General features: G+C 41.5%; 1 protein-coding gene and 1 non-coding gene across 6 annotated transcripts; one reads left to right on the top strand and one right to left on the bottom strand.

Annotated features, from left to right (window-relative positions):
• The first annotated feature begins 7,726 nt into the window (after positions 1-7,726).
• LOC129848573 (small VCP/p97-interacting protein-like) lies at positions 7,727-13,856 on the top strand. 5 transcript variants are annotated; one of them, XM_055915741.1, is made up of 5 exons: positions 7,727-7,887; positions 8,314-8,377; positions 8,743-8,793; positions 11,627-11,808; positions 12,163-13,856. In XM_055915741.1, the coding sequence occupies exons 2-5, from the start codon at positions 8,315-8,317 to the stop codon at positions 12,170-12,172; spliced, it is 306 nt and encodes a 101-aa protein (XP_055771716.1). In that variant the 5' UTR covers positions 7,727-7,887; position 8,314; the 3' UTR covers positions 12,173-13,856. The 5 variants fall into 5 exon arrangements, with proteins under 5 accessions (XP_055771716.1, XP_055771715.1, XP_055771718.1 ...); XM_055915740.1 differs by having other exon boundaries at positions 7,727-8,092; XM_055915743.1 differs by lacking the exon at positions 7,727-7,887 and having other exon boundaries at positions 8,099-8,377; positions 11,627-11,746.
• Positions 13,857-16,317: 2,461 nt separating this feature from the next.
• Positions 16,318-16,508, bottom strand: LOC129848576 (U2 spliceosomal RNA). Its single transcript, XR_008758521.1, has one exon. It is a non-coding gene; the product is annotated as a U2 spliceosomal RNA (small nuclear RNA).
• Between the last annotated feature and the right edge of the window lie 2,835 nt (positions 16,509-19,343).

Raw genomic sequence — 19,343 nt, 5'->3', positions numbered from 1 at the left:
GCCGTGTGCAACTAGAAAAATCATGTTACAAAAACAAGGTGTTTTTTTTGTGTCAGAGAAAGTGCGTTAAAAAGAAGACGAGGAGGTGGCACACACACCCGGATGAAGAGCATCTTCTCTCCGACGCGATAGCGGCCCTGAGCCTGTCTCTCCACACAGAACTTATTGGGACACTTGCAGGGAGGGTCCTCAAAGATATGCTTCACCTGAGACGCACACATGCACAAACAAACATCATTAGATTAGTCCGGAGGTCAATCCAACAACCCTCCACAAAATGCATGTTAATCCTCCTAAATTCCTGGTAATCCTCCTAAATTCCTGGTAAACCTCCTAAATTCCTGGTAATCCTCCTAAATTCCTGGTAATCCTCCTAAATTCCTGGTAATCCTCCTAAATTCCTGGTAATCCTCCTAAATTCCTGGTAATCCTCCTAAATTCCTGGTAATCCTGATACATTCCTGGTAATCCTGATACATTCCTGGTAATCCTCATAAATTCCTGGTAATCCTGATACATTCCTGGTAATTCTCATAAATTCCTGGTAATCCTCCTAAATTCCTGGTAATCCTCATACATTCCTGGTAATCCTCATACATTCCTGGTAATCCTCCTAAATTCCTGGTAATCCTCCTAAATTCCTGGTAATCCTCCTAAATTCCTGGTAATCCTCCTAAATTCCTGGTAATCCTCATAAATTCCTGGTAATTCTCATAAATTCCTGGTAATTCTCATAAATTCCTGGTAAACTTAATAAATTCCTGGTAATCAATCTGTAAATAACATGTAGTATTTGGTAGCATTGCCTTTGAATTGTTTAACTTGGGTCAAACGTTTTGGGTAGCCTTCCACAAGCTTCCCACAATAAGTTGGGTGAATTTTGGCCCATTCCCATTCAGAGCAGGTGTAACTGAGTCAGGTTTGTAGGCCTCCTTGCTCGCACACGCTTTTTCAGTTCTGCCCACAAATTTTCTATGGGATTGAGGTCAGGGCTTTGTGATGGCCACTCCAATACCTTGACTTTGTTTTCCTTAAGCCATTTTGCCACAACTTTGGAAGTATGCTTGGGGTCATTGTCCATTTGGAAGACCAATTTGCAGCAGGTAGCCTAGTGGTTAGAGCATTGGACTAGTAACCAAAAGGTTGAAAGATCAAATCCCTGAGCTGACAAGGTGAAAATCTGTCATTCTGCCCCTGAACAAGGCAGTTAACCCCCTGTTCCTAGGCCGTCATTTAAAATAAGAATTTGTTCTTAACTGACTTGCGTAGTTAAATAAAGGTAAAATAAATATGTGTTGACTATCTTTGACAGAGGAATGGGAACACTGATATCAATGAAAAAAAAAAAAAAACAATAAAACTAAATTTTGTGACCAAGCTTTAACTTCCTGACTGATGTCTTGAGATGTTGCTTCAATATATTGACATAAATTTCCATCCTCATGATGCCATCTATTTTGAGAAGTGCACCAGTCCCTCCTGCAGCAAAGCACACCCACAACATGATGCGGCCACCCCCGTGCTTCACGGTTGGGATGGTGTTCTTTGGCTTGTAAGCCTCCCCCTTCTTCCTCCAAACATAATGATGGTCATTATGGCCAAACAGTTCTATTTTTGTATCATCAAACCAGAGGACATTTTTCCAAAAGTATGATCTTTGTCCCCATGTGCAGTTGCAAGCGGTAGTCTGGCTTTTTTATGGCGGTTTTGGAGCAGTGGCTTCTTCCTTGTTGAGCGGCCTTTCAGGTTATGTCGATATAGGACTCGTTGTACTGTGGATATAGATACTTTTGTACCCGTTTCCTCCAGCATCTTCACAAGATCCTTTACCGTTGTTCTGGGATTGATTTGCACTTTTCGCACCAAAGTACGTTCCTCTCTTGGAGACAGAATGCTTCTCCTTCCTGAGCGGTATGACGGCTGCGTGGTCCCATGGTGTTTATACTTGCGTACTATTGGTTGTACAGATGAACGCGGTACCTTCGGGCGTTTGGAAATTGATCCCAAGGATGAACCAGACTTGTGGAGGTCTACAATTTTTTTCTTCTGAGGTCTTGGCTGATGCCTTTTGATTTTCCCATGACGTCAAGCAAAGAGGCACCGAGTTTGAAGGTAGGCCTTGAAATACATCCACAGGTACACCTCTAATTGACTCAAATTATGTCAATTAGCCTATCAGAAGCTTCTAAAGCCATGACATAATTTTCTGAAATTTTCCAAGCTGTTAAAAAAACCACAGTCAATTTAGTGTATGTGAACTTCTGACCCACTGGAATTGCGATACAGTGAATTATAAATGAAATAATCTGTCTGTAAACAGTTGTTGGAAAAATGACTTGTGTCATGCACAAAGTAGATGTCCTAACCGACTTGCCAAAACTAGAGTTTGTTAACAAGAAATTTGTGGAGTGGTTGAAAAACGAGTTTTAATGACTCAATGACTGAGAAAATATGTAATTATGATAGCTAGGTCTATTTAACCTGAATGGATCATTAGTCATGTTAGCTAGCTAGCTTTTTACTCACCGTTTTTGGTCAGCCACAACGCCTTTCCCATTTGTCCAGCAAAAAGTAATTCCATTCAGCGCTGGCTGCACGGTACGCTAGACTTGCTAAACAGCTGCAACAATCCTCATTGACAAGCTTACCTCATCACTTTGACCTTCTGGATTTGGCGGGAGAATTAACGCAGCATCAATAACCTAGCGTTAACAACCCAACCATGCTCTTTGTGAAGAAAGCAACCCAACTGACTGACCCAATACCTGCCACCACCAGTCATCCAAACAACCCTGCATTTTGTGTAGTGTAATGTAGTGCATATGAATATATTTAAGGGGAGAAATACAGGTTAAATATGTAGTCTACACAATTTCCCAATTACTGTTTGCATGGTCAAATAAGGGGCAAATTATATATTTTTTTATTATTGGAAATAGATTGACATGCATGTACAGTACCAGTCAAACATTTGGACACACCTACTCATTCCAGGGTTTTTCTTTATTTTTACTATATTTCTACATTGTAGGTTAGTAGTGAAGACATCACAACTATGAAATAACACATATGGAATCATGTAGTAACCAGAAAAGTGTTAAACAAATCAAAGTAACCACTCTTTGCATTCTCTCAACCAGCTTCACCTGTAATGCTTTTTCTACAGTCTTGAAGGAGTTCCCACATATGCTGAGCACTTGTTGGCTGCTTTTCCTTCACACTGCGGTCCAACTCATCCCAATTGGGTTGAGGTTGGGTGACTGTGGAGGCCAGGTCATCTGATGCAGCACTCCATCACCCTCCTTCTTGGTCAAATATCCGTCACTTCCTCAGTTTCATTCCCATGTCTGCATTGATGTTGTTTTTGTTTCTCTTGTCCAGATGCTGTTCTTGCTTTGTTTCATGTCTATTATTTATTAAATCAGCACCTTGTACTTGCAACCCATCTCCCAGCGTCTGTAGTTACGGAACTGTTACACTTACACAGTCTGGAGGTGTGTTGGGTCATTGTCCTGTTGAAAAACAAATGATAGTCCCACTAAGCGTAAACCATATGGGATGGCGTATCGCAACACGTGCAGAGATCATCCGTACACCTTCTATGCGTCTCACAAAGACATGTTGTTTGGAACTAAAAATCTCACATTTGGATTTATCAGACCAAAGGACAGATTTCCACCGCTCTAATGTCCATTGCTCGTGTTTCTTGGCTCAATCTAGTCTTCTTATTGGTGTCCTTTAGTAGTGGTTTCTTTGCAGCAATTTGACCATGAAGGCCTGATTCAAGCAGTCTCCTCTAAACAGTTGATGTTGAGATGTTTCTGTTTCTTGAACTCTGTGAAGCATTTATTTGGGCTGCAATTTCAGAGGTGCAGTTAACTTTAATGAAATTATTCTCTGCAGCAGAGTTATCTCTGGGTCTTCCTTTCCTGTGGCGGTCCTCATGAGAGACAGTTTCATCATAGCACTTGATGGTTTTTGCGACTGTACAAATTTTCCAGATTGACTGACCTTCATGTCTTAAAGTAATGATGGACTGTCGTTTCTCTTTGCTTATTTGAACTTTTCTTGACATAATATGGACTTGGTCTCTTACCAAAAAGGGCTAGCTTCTGTATACCACCCCTACCTTGTCACAACACAACTGATTGGCTCAAACACATTAAGAAGGAAAGAAATTCCACAAATTAACTTTTAAGAAGGCACACCTGTTAATTGGAATGCATTCCAGGTGACTCCCTCATGAAGTTGGTTAAGAGAATGCTGAGTGTGCAAAGCTGTCATCAAGGCAAAGGGTGGCTATTTAGAAGAATCTCAAATGTAAAATATATTTTGATGTGTTTAACACTTTTTTTGGTTACGACATAATTCCATTTGTGGGATTTCATAGTGTTGATGTCTTCACTAATATTCTACAATGTAGAAAACAAGAGAAACCCATGAATGAGTAGGTGTGTCCAAACTTTTGACTGGTACTGTATATTATTAGGCTAGTGCGTAAAATGTCAAATTCATAGCATGGCGCTCCATTGTGCCTCCGGAATAATTTATGATCATAGAAATTATAGCGGTTGTAATCTAATTCATGAGAAATGGAAACGTGTTGACTCTACCGAGAGTCGATTCGCTTTATTAGGAAAATGTATGTCAGACAAACAAGGCTATCCCCGTGCCAATGAACGGAAGATAACCCCTTTATAATTATTCCAAAAAGAAAGTCTTTAAAAGTGAAGTTGGTGGTAGCCCTACCTGTCTGCGTTGAGGAGAGTTCGAGTCCGGGATCCACCGAATGAAACGGAATTTGAGTATTCATGGTGCGATTCCGGTAGCCTAACCTCGGAGAAACTATGTCATTAGGCTAACTGATACACATGAAATTAAATATGGTTCCCCGAAACGGAGTCGGACCATGGTCTTCCAATAGACACTGACGCACTGTCCTTTGACATGTTCATCATAGCGGTATTCATGGGTGGGGTTTTGAAATTCGATTGGTTATGAGTCTGACAGCATTACATAATAAAACGCCTATTGATTATTGATTGGTGGAGTGGTGAAATCAAATCTGTGGAAAAAAATGCTCGCCTATTTAACTGAACAGGGCTAATCCAAGATGACAAAGAGATGATCATAGGCTAGATTTCAAATAATCTAATATACTGGAATATTTACATATACAAGTCTGTACAGATCTCTTGATTGCATGTCAGTGGATTACATACATAAAGATGCATAGCTGTGAAGTCTATCCATCTGAAGTGATCTTGTCCAGGATATACTTTTGTAAATAACATGTAGGCGACAGTAGTAGAGAAGAGTGTACTTTTTTCATTTATACATGTCCTTTTTATTGATTTTGAAGGAACACGTCACATTCCCCTCCTATGCTCTCTTAAACCCCAAATCATGCAGCAAAGGAATGACATCCCATGAGAGAAACTATGGAAACTAGACATTATTTGTTTACATTTCCTATACATAAAAAAAAAACGGACAGTGGAGTCGTTTTTTTTGGCTATGATAATGAAATCAATAATATTCCATTTACTGGACAACCATCCCAGCTGCATGAAAACGCTGGTGTTCCAAGTCTTCTTTTTGCAGTTCGACACAGATTGTCAGATCTCACAACACCTGCATAGACGCCCGGCATTTTGCCTTCAAAATAAAAGTCGGCGGTATGACGCTATGTGTAAACGATTTTTTATTTTTTTCAGCTTTGAATAGTGCATGATGTTAAAATGATGTAAAAAATATAACTACATGTGTGAAAATTCTAAACGAAAGACACAGACTACATTATATAAGATAGATAATATTATAAGGTTTAGCACATTGAGGAAAGGTTGGAGTTTAAGTAAATTAATGTCAAGAACATAATAATAGCCTACTGGTAAAAAAAAAAAATACAAATACATACAAATTTAAATAATAAAAAAACATTTTATTCTGACTGTAAGATTATTGTTTATTTACTGGTGCTATTGTTCAAGGGATGCAATTTTGAAATGTAATGTTTAAGAAAAGTCACTATTTTTGTTCTACTGCACAAACAAAATGCACTGTACAGGAAAAATTATTGATTGTGTGTCCATAAAACCAGGGTTCAGCCTACACACTAGAGTCCCTAGTCCAGTCTACTCACTAGAGTCCCTAGTCCAGTCTACTCACTAGAGTCCCTAGTCCAGTCTACTCACTAGAGTCCCTAGTCCAGTCTACTCACTAGAGTCCCTAGTCCAGTCTACTCACTAGAGTCCCTAGTCCAGTCTACTCACTAGAGTCCCTAGTCCAGTCTACTCACTAGAGTCCCTAGTCCAGTCTACTCACTAGAGTCCCTAGTCCAGTCTACTCACTAGAGTCCCTAGTCCAGTCTACTCACTAGAGTCCCTAGTCCAGTCTACTCACTAGAGTCCCTAGTCCAGTCTACTCACTAGAGTCCCTAGTCCAGTCTACTCACTAGAGTCCCTCGTCCAGTCTACTCACTAGAGTCCCTAGTCCAGTCTACTCACTAGAGTCCCTCGTCCAGTCTACTCACTAGTCCCTAGTCCAGTCTACTCACTAGAGTCCCTAGTCCAGTCTACTCACTAGAGTCCCTAGTCCAGTCTACTCCATAGAGTCCCTAGTCCAGTCTACTCCATAGAATCCCTAGTCCAGCCTACTCACTAGAGTCCCTCGTCCAGTCTACTCACTAGAGTCCCTAGTCCAGTCTACTCACTAGAGTCCCTAGTCCAGTCTACTCCCTAGAGTCCCTCGTCCAGTCTACTCCCTAGAGTCCCTCGTCCAGCCTACTCCCTAGAGTCCCTCGTCCAGCCTACTCACTAGAGTCCCTCGTCCAGCCTACTCACTAGAGTCCCTCGTCCAGCCTACTCACTAGAGTCCCTCGTCCAGTCTACTCACTAGAGTCCCTCGTCCAGTCTACTCCCTAGAGTCCCTAGTCCAGTCTACTCCCTAGAGTCCCTAGTCCAGTCTACTCACTAGTCCAGTCTACTCACTAGAGTCCCTAGTCCAGTCTACTCACTAGAGTCCCTCGTCCAGTCTACTCACTAGAGTCCCTCGTCCAGTCTACTCACTAGAGTCCCTCGTCCAGTCTACTCACTAGAGTCCCTAGAATACAAATCGGTTTAAACAAAATGCTAGGTCATAGGAAATGTTGCTGGACTTTTACTGTGGTCAAACAGCTTAAATGTGGTGCTTGGAAACTATACGGTACAAATATAGCACTTTACAGGAAAAACGATTCATACGGAATAACACCTAGAATGATGCTGGCCTTTCTCCACCCATTCCATTGATCACAATGCAAATCACTGTATATGTAATACATATTGGCAACACTCTGTATTATTCAGAACACCATTAAATGACTCCATATATACATTCTACAGACACCCCTGAGTATTTCCTATAATACTTTTACTGTGGCACCCAGAATATGTGTTGCTCTATAGGCAAAAAGGTATTCCATTTGCGTTGATTTGCATTGGGAACATTTATTTGACCTTAGAACATATATATATATATTTTTTTTTTTACAAATGTAATGCAAATGCAACTTAAATATGAACAAATATGAATCATTGTTAATGTTTAGACAATAGTTGTTCATATATCATGAATAAATACAAGTTTTTCACACTTTATATAATATTACGTGGGGGACTTTTATTTTGAAAGTTTCTCAAATTCCGCAACACGGAAGTACTTTTATTTTTTTTGTTTTGCTGACGACAAGCTGGTGACTCCTAGTTACAGGGCGGCAGCTTCGATCGCACATGGCAGACGACAAAAGGGTTGTGTTTCAGCTCGCAAAGCGGTTCACAAATATATTCAGAACACACTATGCAGCCGGTCTGTATACCTCAGTGTTGTGTGCAGCCTGTCCGAGTGGTGAGATGCCTTTGGATTTACGGCGTAAAAAACAACATTAATTTATTGGGTTAGGCTGAAAGGCTGTAAAGTTGAGCATCCCACTGCTACTGTTCTAGATGACTGCTGGGAATATACAAGTAGACAAGGCAGTGGTTTTGGTTGGACAGTTGGAAAAACTTGCTGATGAGAATGGTTGGAGGTTGGCCCTTCCGTGGTGATTCAGGTCTGTTCCTCCATGGTTATAGTTAGTTAGCTCGTAGATTTAGCAAAAGCAGAGTGGGTAGCCACTTTGTCGACGTGCACAAGAGTAACTAACTTGGCACTTTTGCTAACCTTGCCTGGTGGGTTCTTCTAGATATAACGAACTAACGTTAACTAGCTCAATCTAGTCAAGTAGCCAACAAATATTCAACACAAACTAAAAAGTTGATTTCCTTGCTCAAGTATGGGGATGTGCTTACCGTGCCTTGGTGGACCTGGAAACGACTTGTCCACCACACCAGATCGAGTAAGTAACTTGTTACAGTAGCTAGGTTCATTATTAGCTTGGTTGATGCCGGTAACTAGCGAGCTACACTTTATATATATTGCCAGCTGTGTATGTATACACACACACACACACACACAATTGTCTGTTTCAGGTCAACATCGTAAACAAATTGTACATATATTTGGATTCCAAAATGAAACAATGTAACATAAAACAGCGTAACCAATAAACACCAAAACAATAAGAATTATACGTTCCCATTCAGATTTCTGCTCTTCATTTCTCATTACTTTAATATTTTTTCTCCTCATTAATTTCATTTAACATTATACTTTTTTAATTTAAATTTTCCTCCCACTCAACATGTTCTGCTTCCTTCCCAGGAGACAAGGAGACGTGAGCTGGCAGAGGCCGCTGAGAAGAGACAGAAAGAGGTATGACTGTTTTGGACAAGTTGTTATGACAACCATATACGGTAGGTTTACACTGGTACAGCAAAGGGCTGGTTTCCCGGACACAGATTAAGCCTAGTCCAGGATTGAAAAGCATTTTCCATGGAGATTCACTGTTAAATTATTCTTTTTTTTTTTTCAGTCCAGGACTAGGATTAATTTGTGTCCAGGAAACCAGCCCTATATAGCCCACACATGGTGGTCCTGTGTGGCTCAGTTGGATTAGGGTGTGGTGAGGTTGTGGGGTCAGTTCCCGCAGGGATCCTGTACACCACTGTACCATGAGTCATTTAGCTGGGATGAGGGTCTTCTAAGTGGCGTACTGTAGACAACCACTGAACAGTCAGTAGAGCTGGGCGATACGGACACAAATCCATATTGTGATAAATTGCCTGAATTTATGCGATAAAGTTTATAACATTTAATGTCCACCATTTGTACAAAAAAAATGTTATCCTTTAAACTACTACTAGTTGTATGGTTGTAGCCATCTATTGTTCCATGAACAATCAGTCATATTAGAAAACATTTAATTTCAAAACACATTTCTCTAGTTATAGGCTACTTATCGTAATGAACGATATCTGCCAAAATGCCTGTGATAAGTGATCGGTATGGTTTATTTGTCCCAACTCTACCAGTTCATCTCAGCAGCCAACCACTCTCCCAGTCTTGTTATTCGTATAGAAGAGCTTCCTGAGACAGAGTGGAGTCTGCTGGGAGAAGAGAGAAGGCATCTCATTACCTATCCCTTTTACCACTATCGTGTTGACTGACCGAAAACCCCTACTGCGCTGGCTCCAATCCCTTCCCAGTACGGTTCCAGCAGCTACAGATGTAGGATCTTAATGTGATCACCCTGTTGCAGGAGAACTTGCAGTATATTTGAGATTTAAAAAGTCTTCTGAAGTTTGTAATTTCCACTGTGATATTTCAAACTCGATTTTTCCCTTACGAAAAATGTATCAACTCCTACAAAAAAAAAAATCAATTTAATTATAATACACATAATAATTCACTTATCCTGTTGCTGCGTGATAATGTTCAGGCTGTAGCAAACTGGCTCAAATGAAGATCCTACATCTGTACGGTAGATGTGCCGTGTAACCAGGTCAGCACACTGCAGCTCGGCTTGATTTCCGCTCCGTAGTGTGAAAAGGTTAGCCGACTATAACGAGCCTTGAACCAAGAAATCCAATCTAGAAATTCAATCTATGGTGTTTTGTACCCTTTGTTGCAAGGCTACTAAAGTCTCTTCAATCATAATGTTTAGTAGCTCCTCATAAGACTGGTGGGTATTTTTTTTTACTGTTATACAGAAATTCTTCAGTCAAAGCCAATTGTATCCAACCCATAAAACATGTGGTCCTACTAAAGCATCGAGGTGAGTATGAAGACCGTGTTCTTAGCTCCATGTTTTGACTCGGCTGGTATTTCCTCCCACCACCCACACGACCCACCTCTCACTTCTGGTGCTGCACACTTTGTCATTCTGTCTTAACTTTATTTTAAACGTTCCTTACCCTAGTTCCAGATCTGTTTGTGCTGTCCAATGGTTATTGTCACTCCGTTGACCACAGGAGTTGGCAAGATGGCACAAACAGATCGGGAACCAGGCTAAATGCTTTCCCCGACACAACAACACTATATACTGGAACTTAATGCCTCAAACAGATCTGGGACCAGGCCTCTTGCCACATTGGAGGGCATATAATCCAGCATGTGTCAAACAGCTGGCAACTGGGTTCCCACTAGATAGCACAGCCACAAAGTCAAAATTGGCTAAATGGTAAAATTCATGATTTTTTTGTTGTTGTCTTAATTTAAGGCATAAGGCTAGCAGTGTGGTTATGGTTAGGTTTAACATAATATTTTAAGAAGATCAATTGTAGAAATACGTGGTGTTTATGACTTTGTGGCTGTGGTAACTAGTGACGACCTGGCAACGGCTATCTGTCTGCATGAACTGTACTGAATGTCTCTCAGGAAGTCTGACAACTGGCTTCCCTGCCCAATGGCGAGCACTATCCTCTTTCAGGAAGTCTGACAACTGGCTGCCCTGCCCAATGGCGAGCACTATCCTCTTTCAGGAAGTCTGATAACTGGCTGCTCTGCTCAATGGCGAGCACTATCCTCTCTCTGGAAGCTGTTTGATTTGCAACCCTTCTGTATCTAGCGTTTAACCGTACAAATAGAATTACGTTCAACATAATATTTCTAGTCAGATCATGACATGCACATGTAGGCCTGTATTCTAGTAAAACTCTTGTCTGTAAATTCTCTCAATTATGCGAGACCCATTTCTGAAAAGATCGATGAAGTGAACTGAAGACGATGAATTAACTCGTTTCAACTGAACACATGATAAGAGACGTTAGACTTGTAACAGTGTAGTCAACACTATGGTCCCTGGTCTAAAGTAGTGCACTATGTAGGGAATAGGGTTCTATAGGGCCCTGGTCTAAAGTAGTGCACTATATATAGGGTTCTACAGGGCCCTGGTCTAAAGTAGTGCACTAAATAGGGAATAGGGTTCTATAGGGCCCTGGTCTAAAGTAGTGCACTATATATAGGGTTCTATAGGGCCCTGGTCTAAAGTAGTGCACTATATAGGGAATAGGGTTCTATAGGGCCCTGGTCTAAAATAGTGCACTATATAGGGAATAGGGTTCTGGTCTAAAGTAGTGCACTATATAGGGAATAGGGTTCTATAGGATTCTGGTCTAAAGTAGTGCACTATATAGGGAATAGGGTTCCAGTGGGGACAGAGCCGTGTGTCTGTAGCTGCCATTCTGACCTCTCCATCTCCTCTTAGACAACCTACAGGGGTGTCAAAAACCCCCAAGCAGTTGAGAGAAATAAAAAGAATAAGGAGATGGAGAAACAAGAGATGAGACCGTCTCCGCCTGGAGAAGGAGGAGGAGGAGGGATGAAGGTTAGTCCTCATATTTTCAACACAGATTATGTCATGTCACAGTCTGCCTGCAACTTCAGGAGGTAAGTCTCTTAACGAATCAGCACACCTTTGAGAAAGGCAAGACGGCCTAACCTTGTATTCTTTGCTGGCTTATATATATATTTTTAAATAATGAATTAATCATATAGGTCATTTGTTTTGAGCTAGAATAGTTAAAGGATGTAGGCCAAAACATAAAGGCGTTTTAATGTCTCCGACTACATGAATGACTGAATCTGGTTTATTTATGCCACGTCCCACTTGTTGTTCGAATGTTTCCTGTTTCTCTCAACAGGTCATTTATTTGTCTACGAGTATGCTTTTCCCCTTTTTGAGGAGATGCGTGAGCTGTGTCTATTCCATCCTTTAATACCATGTTTTCTTCTGTTTTGTAGTGGCAGGTAGGCTAAAGATAGACATGGAGAGATCCTGGAAGTCTCAATGTAGACTGAGGTTCAGCTAACAACATGAAGATGGTACCAGTTGACTTAAAGGCTTTTTTTTTTTGAATATCAGCCCTTATACTAGATTTTTTATTTTTAAATGCAAGCCTTTTTTAGAGGCGATTGTGTGTCTGCATCTCTCAACTTCGTAGGATAGTTTGCCGGGCTTCGACGCTGGTAAAATAAATAAATAAAAGATTCTGCTGCCCAATGTTGGCCGTGTGAATCACAGGACATGCCTCCCTTAATGCCAAGATATACAAGAGAATATGCAAGCCAGCCAATGGAGCTTTGGAACAGACAGGGCGGCGTAGCTATGAATAGAATATAAACACTCAGAGGAAATATGCTCTCACACTACATCGATAAACTGTACCAGGCGTCTTGCAGTGAACTCTCTCTCTTTGTGTTCTCTTTGTCCTCTCGCCTTTCTTTCTCTCAGCCATTTCCACTTTGCCAGCTTTAACACCATGGCGCTTACTTCTTTTGCAATTGTTTCAGACATTTTGAACTTTGAGGAATATTCTTGTGATCTATTTACTGTATAGTATATTTTCCTTCTAAAATTATTTTATGCAACAAAGTCCTTTTTACTGTTCAAAATAGGCCTAGATGATTCAAATGTCATTTTCTATTGTAGATCAGTGTGAAAAGAACTACGTTTCCCATAGCTACTGATGAACCACATGTGAACGTTTTAGAGTTCCCGCACCAGAACTATTCAGTTGACTTTTCTATTGTAGATCAGTGTGAAAAGAACTACGTTTCCCATAGCTACTGATGAATGTTTTAGAGTTCCCGCACCAGCACTATTCAGTTGACTTCACTTTAGTGTTTGATTTTCATATGTCTGTGCAATATAAGTTATTTGCTACACGTTGTATTGGTTTGTAATGTATGAAGAAAATGCTATATTTTAAATGAGGTAAGAAGTTTGAGTCGTGAAAGCCTGATGAAAGTGGTTTTTTATGCATGAATATTTCTTCTTTTTTCCCTCTCATTTCAACCTGTTCTGTAATATTGTTGTCATGACAATGTTCCAGGAATTATTTTATCCAAACATACACCGGTGTCACAATGTTCTTTCTTGGGTATGCAGTCTGTTGTCAGGATGGTAATAGGACTACCGTTATTCACCAGGTTTCAGTCCATTTCAGTTCAGGAAGTACACTGAAATTACAATGATCTGCAATGCTTTTCAATGAGGAACATTTTTTTTGGATTTACTTTCTGAATTGAAATAGAATTGACCCCAACCCTGTCATCCACTGGGGCGTACCTGTCCACGATGATAACTGCAGATCTGTCATCCACTGGGGCGTACCTGTCCACGATGATAACTCTGCAGATCTGTCATCCACTGGGGCGTACCTGTCCACGATGATAACTCTGCAGATCTGTCATCCACTGGGGCGTACCTGTCCACGATGATAACTCTGCAGATCTCAGAAGGAAATGGGAAGAGAGCCTGAACCAGCAGGTGTTATTGTGCACTTGGAAGTATTGCATTTATACCTGCCTTGCTTTTTATACTTGAGGTTTCTTCTTCCTATACCCACCTAGTGCTTCAAAGGCTCTTGCCACTTTGAGGTGCATGAAGTCACGCCAATGTCATTTTGTTGAAATAAAGTTGTCAGATGACTGTTGTTTTTGACCTGGGGCAATTGTGCACCGCCTTATGGGACTCCCGATCACGGCCGGTTGTGATACAGCCCAGGATCGAACCAGGGTCTGTAGTGATGCCTCTAGCACTGAGGTGCAGTGCCTTAGACCGCTGAGCATAACAATGTGTTTATAAATAATGTAAAATAATAAACAATTTGTCACATACACTGGAAAGGTGCAGTTTACAGGGTCAGCCATAGTACAGCACTCCTGGAGCAAATTAGGGTTATAAGTGCCTTGCGCAAGGGCACATTAACAGATTATTCACCTTGTCGGCTCGGGTATTCAAACCGTCAACCTTTCGGTTACTGGCCCAACACTAACCACTAGGCTACCTGCCACCCTTTATGATGGACACACAAATCAAATCAGAGTTAATTGGTCACGTACACAGATATATATATATAAAAAAAGATGCTTTTATCTTGCTCCAACAGTGCAGTAATACACATATAAACCAAAAAGTAATAGAAAGATATTAAGAAATATCAGAACGAGCAATGTCATAGTCCGGAATATACAGTGTGTGTACACTACTTGTCAAAAGTTTTAGAACACCTACTCATTCAATGGTTTTTCTTTATTTCTACTATTTCTACTGGCCTCTTTCTAGAGCTCCGACTTCCCGATTCATCTCGAAAGCACCATAATAGCTCAGAAATGAGCGAAATGACAGGCTACTTTGACACTGACAAACTGAGATGAATGAAAACCACCTCTTCTTGAGTCCATCAATAGCCAACGCCTAGTTGTGTGGAGACTATAGGAAATTATAGTCCTAAAAATGCTTTCCAGTTTCACTGATTCACCCAAAGATGTGCGGCTCACTCACTGGTGATGGCCTATGCGCGCGTCCCCGACTGTAGACTATGCCTTGTATTGTACACTCCAATAGGCTATTTATCCTCTGTGGCAAACGTTTAGGCGTTCTCATGGTGTAGTAGGCTATTCTGAATTATTAAATGTATTTCTGAACAGACAGCAGTAACTCTATAACTTTGGCACATTTATTTCAATTTCTCATGCGTGCTTCAGCTCCTCCAGAACCCTTCGTATGATTCTATAAGGGGAATGATGAAGTGCGACGCTGGAGAGATGAGAGTTGCAGGCTCATGTCTATCAGAGCAGAGAGAGATTTTAGAAAGGGAATCTCATTCTAGTTTGGTGAGAGATACAGGGGGGGGGGGGGAGAAAAATTAAGGAGGAGGCAACTCGAATGAACTTTGTTCGTGTTTATTAGAACTTTACATTGTAAAAAGTGACACTTATTTTTCATGCCACGAGAGGTACCAGATCCGGCCAAATAGGGTCCGGAACGAAACAGTCCAAAACGTAGAGGTGCCGGATCTTGTTCCGACAGGATTCGGCTCAAATTAAGCACTTGAACTTGTGTTCCTCCACCTTTCCTTAGCTCTGTTGTGGATTGTGTTTCTGTACGCCAATGGAAAGTCGACAAAACAAAGAGCAAACCAGCCATGTATTGAATACATGGAATTGGATTGGGATGGTACTGATGAATGAATCAGGCACACAATCTGCTCATTTTTGAAATATTTTTTTTGAAATCAGGTATCAAATTTGATTTGTAATATTGGTTGGTGAAATATGCTTAAAATGAGTCATTTCCCATAATTCTGTACCTTTGGATAGTTGCACTTCCAATTTTGATCATCATGATTTTAGTGACTGCAAAGAAAATGTATAGATCTACTGGGATTTTTAAAATACAAAACTAACTTCCTGTTTTGTCCGCTTGGACACAAGAGACAAGTATAGTCGCGTTAATCTTTTTTGTTGTTGCAAGCAGTCGTGTTCTTTTGATGAATGTATTTATGTTTTAAAAAGACAACTACATTTTGAAAATCCATTCCCTGTTTTGCAACAGCTCTGTAGGTCTTATGGACGCTGTTTTGAAACATGACAACCTTGTTCCAAATAAAATAGTAGGTTAAAAACAGTTGTTTCCTGATTGAAATAGTACAAGAGTACACCATGAGGGACTCGTTTCTCTACCAGCAGGTTGCGGGAGGACCACAGTGCGTCCTTCAGACACGTGAGGGTGGGCCAGAGCTTTGTGGAGGCCTTCGGCCCACCCCATAACAGCACGAGCTGGAGCGTTAGGTCTTCCCCTGCTGGCGGACATGAGATCAGGGCCTGTTTTCTTCCACAGGTCCCTGGCTGGTCTCCCAGGGAACATATATTTTCTTATGGAAAAGTTTTATTGTTGCATTTTCTTTGAAAACAGCTCATATATATTTTTGTACATCATATTATACACATAAAAACGGCATTAAAGCATCAAAAACTATTTGAATGTTTTGATTAAATGGGTGACTGAACACTATCTAGTGACATAGACTTGCTTAATTAAAAGCAATATCCATCATGACTATAATAAACGAACCATCCGGTTGGCTTCGTCTGCTTTTTCTTTACAACGGCAGGGGGTGCACCGTTCCTGGAGGTACTGCAATACCAGGTCGATGCGTGGAGTGGACGGAGCAAGCCCCTATTCCATCTCCCTATTCCAAAAATCAATTTAATATATGGTCCCCAGATAGGGGACGTATCAGATATTAAACTGATAAGAACAGATACTACACTTGATCTTAGCCAAAAGGCCGAGAAGCGATACCGCAATGCTTTCGGGAGGAAGGTGCCGTTCTCAGACACGTCAAATCCGGAAACGCTTACAGCAAAATGAGCTCTGTAAACGTTACATCAAATATCAAAGATGATGATGCTGTTAAAAAATGGTGGCATAGATCGGGATTTGATCAACGTCGGGAAAAGACACTTTTCACTGATACAATGTAACACATTGGTAGGATACAAAGTCACGCGTTCATCCGCCCTCCAATCGGAAACTAGACAAATCCTTATTGAGTTAAAACCAGATTTACAGCTAAATTGGAATAATCTATCAAATACGGGTGGGAGAAACAATTTGCAGACAATAATATTGACATAACATTTTATCTTTTATAAAATATCTCAGGAAGCGTTGATGCCACAAGGGAACAAAACAAATTGTCCACTTGGTGGCGCCAGACTTCCACCGACCGTCGCCTTGTACAAGCAGTTCTATGTTGTCAATAAAATACACTTGAATGTTGAACCACTTGACTTCAATACATACATCATCAACGCAAAAATAGCAATACATACATCATCAACGCAAAAATAGCCTATGTATTTTTTAATCTGTCTGTAGAGCCTTGTATGATAAGGCCATTGTGAGGAGGCCTTTATATATGGTATACCAGACACTGCTGTCGGGGATGCCATCCAGCACCCTGTCCATCAAACGCTCAAAAGTAGCTGGAGCGTTGCACAGGCCAAAACACAGGACCTTGAACTGCCAGTGTCCCCTGTTAGTGGAGAACACAGTTTTGGCTCTGGCCTCTGGGGAGAGGGGCACCTGCCAGTAGCTACTAAAATGAGCTAACAGTTCAAACTGAGCATGAAAAGCTTCCCAATCCGCCTTACCGGAATACTTCGGGGTCTTAACAGCTAGGGACGCAGCTGGGAACTGGGCGCCGCCATGTTTGTTTACATCCTGAGCCCCAGATTCCTCGTCGACGTCACACCTTCGGTCCGCCCACCAGAATCGGCGCGAAGCAGTCGACAAAGCGCTCATGCCCGCTTCAGCCGCCATCACTCTAATGTCCTCCCTCAAGCGGCCTCTGGGCTCCGACGCCCTGGCGATCTCCTCAGCCAGACCCAGCGACGTCCATTCACACGTACCTCATTGGCCATAATCGTCCCCTACCTCCACCTTCACTTTCGGATTCCCTCGAAGCATTTTCAACCCCGTTCTCACCTACGGTAGCTAGCCACAGAAGTCAGCTAGCTAGCTAGCTGGCTAACTTTTATCGACGTTTTTACTTCTGACACCAATGTAATGACCTGACTAGATCATAAAGGAACAATTATCCAGACAGAGGTTTGAGTTTACGAATTGACGGTTTATTAACCTAACTTTACACAGGCTACTGTTTGGCCGTAGCCCACAAGCCAACCGTGACCTTCTCTTGTGAAGCCCAGACGAAAGAGGGAGAACAAAGGGTGAACCTGGTCTTAACTTCCGATGCTCCACCCCCCTGCCCAACCCCCCTCCACGCCACTCCGCCAATCACCACGATGCCCGGCATCAGAACATTCCAGGCATTCCCGTGATTGGCAGATAGCAGGTTGATTGACATGTCGGACCCGCGAACACTGTGTACTGGTCAGTACAACACAACCACCTACTAGCCTAACACATAACACACAGCTGTCTGTGCGGGTCGCTACAATATGTTAAAAGTACATGTTGTTATTAAAACAATAAAATAACCTAAGAAATAATTAATTTTAAAAATATCCAATCTGTAAAAGCCATTTCAAATGTGCACATATAATTCAAACAAGAGTACTGTATACCTTTTTAAAGACATGTAAAACGGTTTAAAAATCCCATTATTAAAAAAGCGGTCTTCTCTCCTTTGTGGAGGAATGGGGTGAGTCCTTATCAAATTTGCCTCCTCCTGCTCTTCCGAATCAACTCCGCCCCCATTGTGGGGTTTTGCTAAGCTTAGCGTGCTAAAATAACTATAAACTAGAAGGATTTTGCATTAATTAAAGTTTAAGCTAAAGACTCATGTAGGCCTGACATTTGTCTTTGTTCTCAGGAGTAACAGTTCTCATAGCCTAACCATGAGGCCACAGCCTGAAATATGTGTGTATGCAACAATGTACAAGGCCTAATATATGAACAATAATGTGTGTGTGTGTGTGTGTGGCAAGAAGGGCTCTGTTCTGTGTGTCCGAAACTGTGCTAATCTTAGAGAGGCACAGGAGGGGTGTAGAGGGAGGGGGGTGAATCAGGAGACTGCTGACTGTGGTGTACAATAGACAATAACAGATCAACTATACACACGAAGAACATCTGTGAGGTTCTGAGTTATGCACTATAACCCAATACTATAACACATGTGATTGAATATTAGCAACTGTTGGCCTGGGTGTCTGTGTGTGTGTGCTGGAAGTAACAGTTAGCCTCAGATAAGTGTGCTGGGAAGCTGTGGTTAGCCTTGAGCGAGAACAGTGGGCTTTGTATACAGGTGCAAATAGCTCAGACAATGTTGCAGAGCTGTCTGACCTCAGTCTCTGGGGTGAGGGAGCGTAATCTACACAGCAACAGCGACGGGACACCAGAGAGCGCTAAGGGGCTGTGACTAGCTTAAGCGCCAACACCAACGATAGGCTGGGTGAGTCTAAACCACGCCCAGTCTCTACTCTGACAGGCCGGCTCGGAAACGGGAATTATCTCTGTCATGAGTATATTATAATATCTTTGTCAGGAACAAATCAGTTCTCTGTCTTGTCCTGCGTGATGACACAGTGACCCCGTATATACGGAAATTGCATTTGCCATTTATTAACTTTTGAATTAAACAATTATTTTAACCAAGTTCAGGTGTGCT

The sequence above is a fragment of the Salvelinus fontinalis genome, unplaced genomic scaffold, assembly GCF_029448725.1.
Source record: "Salvelinus fontinalis isolate EN_2023a unplaced genomic scaffold, ASM2944872v1 scaffold_1073, whole genome shotgun sequence".
Lineage (NCBI taxonomy): Eukaryota > Metazoa > Chordata > Actinopteri > Salmoniformes > Salmonidae > Salvelinus > Salvelinus fontinalis.
This window is presented reverse-complemented; position numbering and strand designations above follow the sequence as displayed.

What these genes read in the sequence shown, in the direction of transcription:
- LOC129848573 (XM_055915741.1), top strand. Translation starts at nt 8,315, where the DNA reads ATGGGGATGTGCTTACCGTGCCTTGGTGGACCTGGAAACGACTTGTCC. An exon ending in TGTCCACCACACCAGATCGA is followed by an intron (nt 8,378 to 8,742) that starts GTAAGTAACTTG and finishes CTTCCTTCCCAG; the next exon opens with GAGACAAGGAGACGTGAGCT. An exon ending in CTGAGAAGAGACAGAAAGAG is followed by an intron (nt 8,794 to 11,626) that starts GTATGACTGTTT and finishes ATCTCCTCTTAG; the next exon opens with ACAACCTACAGGGGTGTCAA.